Here is an 8,724-nt window from a genome sequence, read left to right on the forward strand (position 1 = left end):
GATGGGGAACAGACAAGTTGCTGTCGTTTTGTTCTTCAGTCTAGTTGTGGAGGACGTTGCTTCACTGGCCCAAGTTGGCACCATTATTGCGCTCTTCCCAGGTGAGGCAGATCAGTCACCAACTTCTGGACGGCCACTCACGCTGGTTGCTGGCTGCTCACGCAGGCTGCTGGCTACACATGGTAGCCCATGGCAACCCACTGCAGCAGGAGTTGCAGCCTACGCTGTCGCCAGCGACCCAGCCCAGCTCCATGTTGAGCTGTTGTTCAGCATCTTAGCTGTAGAGGGCAGTGTCACTGGCCCTCATATGTGGGATCCAAACCAGGGCCCTCTGGCATCCCAAGTCAGCTCTTAACCAACGCACCACTCGGCCGGCCCAAATGACAAGTTTTCTATTTCTATGAATAGGAAACTAAGCAAACAAAAAAACCAAGACCATATTAACTCTGGGCCGGCCAAGCAGCTCAGTTGGTTAAGAGTGCAAGCTCTGAGCAACAGGGCTGCCAGTTTGATTTCCACACAGGCCAGTGAGCTGCACCCCGAGCTGAGCTGCTAACAGGTAGCGGGATGGCTCAGCTGGTGAGAGCACGTGCTCCTAACAACAAGGTTGCTGGTTCGACTCCCGCATGGGATGGTGGGCTATGCCTACCTGCAACTAAGATTGAACACAGCACCTTGAGCTGAGCAGCCGCGAGCTGCTGACCGGTGGCCGGATGGCGACTGGACTTGGAGCTGAGCTAGCTGTGCCCTCCACAAACTAAGATTGAAGAACAACAACTTGGCTGTTCCCCTTCCCCAATTCCCCAATAAAATCTTTAAAAAAAAGAGACCATATTAACTCTAAGGAAAGAGGTGTTCAGGAAAGAAATCATGACCTATTATGCAACTAGATTCTATATAGTATTTACAGATTCATAATTATGTAAAGACTGAATACTGACATAACCAAAGTTACAATACAACTCGACCAGATAGTTGGTTGCTCCCATGGGAAAGTCAAAAGTGAACAGTGACGGTAAGGAGAGGAAAGAGAGCCAAATCCTCATCTTCCACAGTAGGACATCGATAGGTAATGCCTCAAAATGAAAAATCAAGACATAGGAAAACGAGTACGTTACTTACAGACAAAAGGGTATAATAACAAATATATCAGCTAAAATAAATGAAAGTGGGAAGGGGCTAAGGACTACTGTTTTACTGTAACAAACTTTGCAGAACAAGAGGACTTTTAAAACTGTGTGCATGTATAACTGTGATGAAAATAAAAATGTAAAAAGTTCCTCTCATAACATTAAGTGAAGAAACCAAAGGTGAAGAATGGTGTGTAAAGTATGTATAATCTGTATAAAAAACTAGTAAAGTGGGGAGAGAATATATGCACATTTATTTAAAAATGCAAAAGTCTAATAGCTTNTTTAAAAAAAAAAAAAGTAACTACTTGGTTTTCAGAGCTTCTCCCATGTCTGCTATTTCTTAAAACTAACTATCCTAAAATAATTCTTATGCCAAATAGATATATTTTTGGGTGACAAATTCTGTTCCCCTACAGCTCTTGGCTATAAACCTGTACAGCCTGTTACTGTACTGAAAACGTTAAGCAAATGTAACACAGTGGTAAATATTTGTGTGACACACTAGGCAATAGGAATCTTTCAGCTCCATTATAATCTTACCTGCTGTCAATCATTATGTGGCACATGATTGCAATATTTTGTTCATTAACTCCTTAAAACCAATTTAGTCTGAACTAGTTATATAATTAAGACACTTGCTATGGTCAGGAAAATAAATAGAGTGAAAAAGTTACTGAAACAGAATCGGAGCATCTGTTTGATTTCCAGTTTTCAGGCTATTCATCCTTAGGCAAGTTATTTCCCCTCTTTAGGCCTCAGTTTTCTCAACTATTTAAATAAAAGGAATTAGGCTAAAATATCTCTCTGGTTCATTGAAGTTCTAGGAATCTGTACAGTAAAACATAATTAACTTGTCTAACTCTTTTCTTTCAACCTCCAAACAGCTAAATGGGGGTGACCGCTGAGACTCACTATCACATCTATGTGGTACCCTCATCTGGGGTACCACATACTCCAGAGCCCCTGGGATAGACATAAGGCAGGAGTCACATTCAGCCAGGTCCAGTATGAGATTTTACTATAGAGTCTATATCTTGAGTATATAAAAAGGAGCTGAATTATTTTATGACCTATTACTAATAGAAGCACCAAGATAATAACAGCAGCAATAGCCGCCCTAATGTATATTTATCTAGGCTAGACCTATAATCTTAACCCTGGCTGTATATTAGAATCATTTGGATAGTTTTTTTAAAAAGCTCCAAGACAAGCTAATATCAAATGAATCAGAATCTGCAGTGATGAGGCTAATTTCTTAAGGCTCCCCAAGTAATTCTGATACACAGTGAAAATCAAGAACCTCTAATCCAAGAAATGTAAAGCAAATGACCAAAGGTCTGTATATCACACGCTGGTTGTATAATCAAACATCAAGAAATAAGAATAATCCAGTGTTACTATTTAATGACATTCTCAATTACACATAGAGAATTGTGTTTCTAGAGAAAAAGGAGAGCTCTATAACAGCCCCTTGTTCCCACTACAACTCTTTATTGAGGACTGGCCCGGCCAGAAATAGAATATAACTTCCTAACATGATGAAGTAGTTCAAAGAAAGATTACTACAAATTTGCCCACCTCTGCAAAAGTCCTATCAGTCATCAAGATAGTTACACTTATGGTAGTCAAAGTAGTACAGACACTGAAATTCCTCAACCTAACTCTCACTCTCAGTCTCAGTAAAAGACCTAGTATGTAAAACAAGCCAGAAAAAGTTGAGAGGATCATTTAGGAAAATAAACTTTCAAAACCTCCACTCCAGACAAAATACATTATTTTCCACTTCCTCATCAAAGCTTCAAGACCCGTGACAAAGGAAAAGGTGAAGCAATCATGGCTAAAATTATTCTTGCACTTTTCAGAACAAAATCAGTGAAATCAACAGGACAGATTAAATAAGTAACACATTAAACTTCTCTCTTTTACCTCACATGTAAGGCCAAGCCATCCTGTAGGCTGGAGATTCCCAAATCAGACAGTGTATCTGAGCTGACAGAAGCTGGTGACAGAGAGCCCTCCTTCTCCTCCAATAAGTCTAGCTTCACCAGGTTGCTGATCTCGTCCTCTGAGTTATCTTCAGACACAGAACCAATTATGAATCGGGAGTGCTGATTCAGTTCCAGAGGTTTGGCCAAGGAGGACGGTTCATCCATTATTCCTTCAAAATGAGCTCTTAAAGCTATGAAGAAAATGAAAAGTGAGAAAAGGCAGGTTATGAATAATAACTTATGTGTGAGAATAGCCACAGGTTATACCTAATATGCCACAGCTTGCACTTGGAAGCAAGACAGAGTTTGAGGATTACTGGGTCGTTGGAAAAGTCATGACACATTTTTGCATTGAAAAACATAGAAAAATACATCATGACTTTCCCGACGACCCAATAATTTCCTTGGCTATTTTATTTCAGGGCCTTTGTTTTCTACAAGGGAGGAAAATCCATTCATGGTAACTCTGCCTAAAAAATTAAAATCAATTCCCTTTTCCTGAAAGAAATCTCTCTCAAAAACTTGGAAGCCATTCCCAACCTTTTTATCAATTTGGTGATGTCCAAGAGATAATTATGATCAACGGAGAAACTTTCCAGTAGGTGAAAGCTGCTTATTTTGATATTATAATTTCGGTTGTTAGTACCAGGGACAGTGCAGGCTTAACTGTATGGGAAGAGTGTTGTTTGTTTGAAAACTGGTGTTTAGAGGAAACTACATAACTATCATCTTGTTTCAAACACTACGCTGTGAGAGGCTATCAATTTTATATAAGTGCATTTATGTATAAATACATACATAAAATGTTTATATATGTAAATATATACACACACTATATAGTGGGTATACTATATGTATATATGTGCATATATACATGTACACACACACACACACACACACACACACACACACACACACACACAGTTTACTTAAAGCAAACTCCAGATAGATATTTTCTAATTTCAAAAAAATCTTTACTTATCTCATGAATTTTTTCTTAAATTACATCTGTCAAAAATTCCTCCCAAAATGTCTACTTTTGGCTCTCACGTACTGACATTGGCAGAGAGGAAGTGAATCTACTATCAAATTAAGACCTATAATTAAAATAATGTAGGTGTCATCTCAATTAAGTACAAGTCTTCCAGATATGAATTAGATATTGCCAATCACTAGCAAACTAATTAATGAAGAACCAAAACATAGTTCAAAGCCTATAACAATAAAAGCTAAAAGTAAATGAAACAACATTGTCATTCCAAAAATCTTATTAAAAAAACTTCAAAACTACATATCAACTTGGTATTAAACAGCTTGTAGCCCAACTAACAATATTAATTCAGACAGTAATTATTCCCAATTCTGATTCTGAGGTGCTGTAAGAGACAGTATATCAATAGATAATAAATTTATTTTTAATAAATTTTATATGCTGGAAATCACTTTGACGCATAAAAGTAGGTGAGAGAGCAGTGTTTTTTGACATGAAAACAAAACATCAAGGTTTAAAAATGTTTAGAAATCACCACTAAACATGTTAAAATTATACAAGTACCATTATTTCTATGTAATTTGTGAATCAGAGCTTATTCATTTATAGAGACAAAACAGTATTTGTAATGCTAGAACAGTGGTTCTCAAAGTGTGGTTCCCAGACCAGGAGCAGCATAACCTGGAAACCTGTTAAAAGTACATATTCTTGGGCCCTACCACAGATAAACTAACTGCATCAGAAACTACAGGTTAGAGCCCAGTAACCTATAGTTTAACAGGCTCTAAAGTTTGAGAATCACTGTGCTAGAAGAATAAAATAGTAGTGACAAATTGTCAGGAATGCTAAAAAATACCTGTAGACATTTCCTAAAAGCGAGTTGGACATTACTTATGCAAACTTTTATTTTAAACTAGAATCAAATATAAAAAGTATCATGCAATAGAAAAAACTTGACATCTAAACTTACTATATGTTTCTCCCTCAGAATAATAGATTTCTTTACACAAAATCATTTTATATGTCTCCAAATTTTATAAAGAGGCTCCTTTCCAGAACCTTAAAAGAAAACCATATCATTTAAAAAGAGAAAAAAAGGAAGGAAGGAAAAAAGGGCGAGAAGAAGGCGGGGGGTGGGAAGTTCTAACAGATTGACCATTCTGAATGCCAGGAGGTACAGCAGCAAAAAGGCCACTTCTTTCATATTTTAGAGACGTGAATAATCAAGCTTAAAAATAATACATTAAAAAAAAATTCCATTTCCACTAACACAGAAAACAACAGCTGCCTTCTTCACAAGAGAAATCGGTAAGGTTCTCAGGGGCAGATTCTGGCTTATAGTCTGACTGAAATTAGGTGACTACACTAAAAAATAAAATTCATGTGAAAGGAGTGTTTCTCTGATTGTATGGAAGAAGAAAAAGCAAGCATTAACTAGTAAATGAAAGGCCCCAAAAGGTCAACTTCAAATTTTTCTATCCTAGCTAAGAAGAACATGAAGGCAGCCTTCCCTAAAGGGTTGCAAAGATTGGAAGCAGCTTAGTGTCAGCAGCTAAAGAGTCTGTTCACCAACCAGCAACTCTACTGAATGGTATTTCCAGGCACAAGCCTGCAAGCCACAAGAAAAGAGAGGTCATGTATGGAAAATCACTGAATAGCTGTCTAGACACTCTAGAAGCTACTTCACAGCTCGTCCCACTTCCATTGATTCTAGCTTTGAATGAATGAGAAACGGTGGTGGAATACTACCACTGTCAGACTTGTTCACCCAAATGATTCCCCCTAAATCTACCTATATTCTTTTGTGGAAGGCAACTTTGAACATAAAAGCCTACAGTTTAATATTTTAGCACATGAACATAAAATTTTTACCACTGAAAACATAAAGGAGCATTATTTGTAACTGACCTCTTATAATTCTTACTGTCTGAGCAGATATCCAATTCCAAAAAGAACTAAAGAGAAAAAGAGAGAGATTTGAAGTGTGTTTTTTTTTAAAGAAACCCCAATTTTATCAATAACTGTTTTGTTCAGCATAATACAAAACTAATAATACCCATAAAGTATCATTTTTCTGGTCAAATCTATTATTTAGAAGTATAAAAGTTCAGTTTATTATTTGTTCAAATCTGTAAATCAAAAGCATTACATATTCAAAGACTTTATTATTCATGAAAGTATTAAACAATAATCCAAGCTTACTATTTCACAATGTGCCTTTTCCAATTGTATACTTGGATGAACACATTCCAACCCTATGATTTCCAATATTTCATCAAAAAGGAGGCAGCGTGGAGAAGAGAACCACTAGGTTCTCTACAATTCAGTTAGGCTCTGATTATGTTTCCAAAAGGTTATAGCCACCCACAAAGCCAGGGAGAGGACAAATCTCCCATTCGATTAAGTCCCTGAACTCTAAGGGACCAAGGAGTCTAGCTACTTCCCAAATTCTGGGCTTCCTTGTGGGCCCAACAATTTAAATGTATCCAGGGTAAAAATCCTCAACTTTGACTAGTATGCACACGTATAACAATCACCTGTGGAGCTTCTTAAACTCTATCCCAGATCTACCAAATCAGAATCACTGCTGAAAACCCAGAGATCTGAATATTAAATTCCACAGCTGACTGACACAGTTCCTCTGGTCTGAGGTGGAGAAGAAAACAGAAAAAAGTAACACAGATAAGGAAATTCAGAACTTCTAAGAGAGGACCCTGAATGACAAGTGACAGGATTGAGGACAGTGCAAGTACATTAGTTGGGGAATTAGGATTTACCCAATTATGTAGTCTGAGCTAGTATTATTCCCTACAATCGTGGTAGGGAAGGGGATGAGAAAAGGAGGGAAAAAAGTTAAGTACAGCTGACCTTTTATCGACACAGGTTTGAACTGCTAGGGTCGACTTATATGCAGATATTTTCAATGAACACTGTAAATGTATTTTCTCTTCCCCATAATTTTCTTAATAACATTCCTTCTCTAGCTTAATTTACTGTAAGAATATAGTATATAATACATATAACAATCAAAATAAGTGTTAATTGACTGTGTCATTGGTAAGGCTTCTGGTCAACACTAGGCTATTAGTTAAGTTTTGGGGAAGTCAAAAGTTATACATGAATTTTCAACTGCAAACAGTGGGGTGGGGGTTGGCTCTCCAAACTCTACACTGTTCAAGGGTCAACTGTAATTTGGATCAGATGTAACCAAAGGTGCAGTGGAGCTGGAGTCAAAGCCTAGAATCAAGTTCAAACTCTGGCTCTGCCAAGTATTGGTAGTGCAAACTTGAAAAAGGCTCTATCCTCCTTATCTGTAAAGACAAAAAGAAGGTCATGTGTGCCTCATGAAACTGCTGGAGGTCCAAGAGTATATGAAAGTGTTTTGTAAACTATGATGCACTAGATCAGTGTTTTTCAAACTATGGGTTAACACCAAACAGAATGGTAAGAAATCAATTTAGGGGTTCCAACCAACATTTTAAAAATGAAATAGAATAGCGAATGTTAGGGGTGCACCATACTTTGTAAGGATAAATGTTGTTTTGTAAATTTTTTTAACAGTGATTGATATACATACATACATATATATATATATATATATATATATATGTATGTATGTATGACATCAACATCTTATTGTGAGTCGTGTCAAAAGTCTTAAAGCCACCATTAAGCCTTACTCTTCTGGCCCCTCTTAAGTCCTCACCAGAGACCAAGCACAGTGAGTTAAGTGCCTAAACCAATGGTTCTTAAAACTTTCTTAGGTCAAGACACTTAGAAATTTGATAAAAGCTATGGATCCTTTCCTGGCAAAAATTCACCCTCATACAAAATTTTGTTTGCATACAAGTTTGGGAACCCTAAAGTCTTGCCATGAATTAGTTAAGACCTCTCTGGAGTTGATCTCCGCAGACGGCCCATATAGCTGCTGTCTTGTTAACTCCAAAACTAGGCTTTTCCCCAGATATAATTGTAGGATATTCTGCTTATCCAAATAAAATTTTCATGATATCAAGTTTGCAGCAATGTCAAATTGATTTTTAAAATATATATGTTCTTGAACTTTTACTTGAGGACTCCTGAAAATATTTGCAGAAGGTTCCCAAACTGTACTCAATGTTCCTGAAAATGGGGTAAAAGCTAATTATAGCTAGTGCACTTAAAAGTCAGCATGCATTTCATTCAGAGATATTTCTCTAAATAAAACTGGTTTTACCAACATGTTCTCCTTAAACTCAAATGACACTGTATTTTCCAAGCAATTCTAATAAAAGGCAGTAATTAGTTTTCATAGCCACTGAAAAAAAAGTTCTAAGCTAACACAACACATCCTTGTCTTTTAAGCCATAGTAACATTAACATTTTTTCAAAAAGAATTATTAAATTTTTCATTTTTGTCATTTTATTGATGAACTTTTAGATGGCTTCTGGTATTCAGTATCCATGAGAGAGGTTTTTTGGGTTTTTTTTTTAAAGATTTTTATTGGGGAATTGGAGGATGGGAATAGCGCTAGGGAATTGGGGGAAGGGGAACAGACAAGTTGCTGTCCTTTTGTTCTTCAGTCTAGTTGTGGAGGACGTTGCTTCACTGGCCCAAGTTGGCACCATCATT

The 8,724-nt window shown here is 37.0% G+C and overlaps 1 protein-coding gene across 1 annotated transcript in view; it reads right to left on the minus strand.

Moving 5' to 3' along the window:
• Positions 1-8,724, minus strand: part of ACACA (acetyl-CoA carboxylase alpha) — a 368,135-nt gene that overhangs the window by 257,432 nt on the left and 101,979 nt on the right. The window contains exons 3-4 of the mRNA XM_019636609.1: positions 6,021-6,067; positions 3,060-3,312 (exon numbers count right to left, since the gene is read on the minus strand). Of these exons, the coding sequence (XP_019492154.1) occupies positions 3,060-3,312; positions 6,021-6,067 (300 nt within the window). The remainder of the gene's footprint in view (positions 1-3,059; positions 3,313-6,020; positions 6,068-8,724) is intronic.

The sequence above is a fragment of the Hipposideros armiger genome, unplaced genomic scaffold (assembly GCF_001890085.2).
Source record: "Hipposideros armiger isolate ML-2016 unplaced genomic scaffold, ASM189008v1 scaffold_29, whole genome shotgun sequence".
NCBI lineage: Eukaryota > Metazoa > Chordata > Mammalia > Chiroptera > Hipposideridae > Hipposideros > Hipposideros armiger.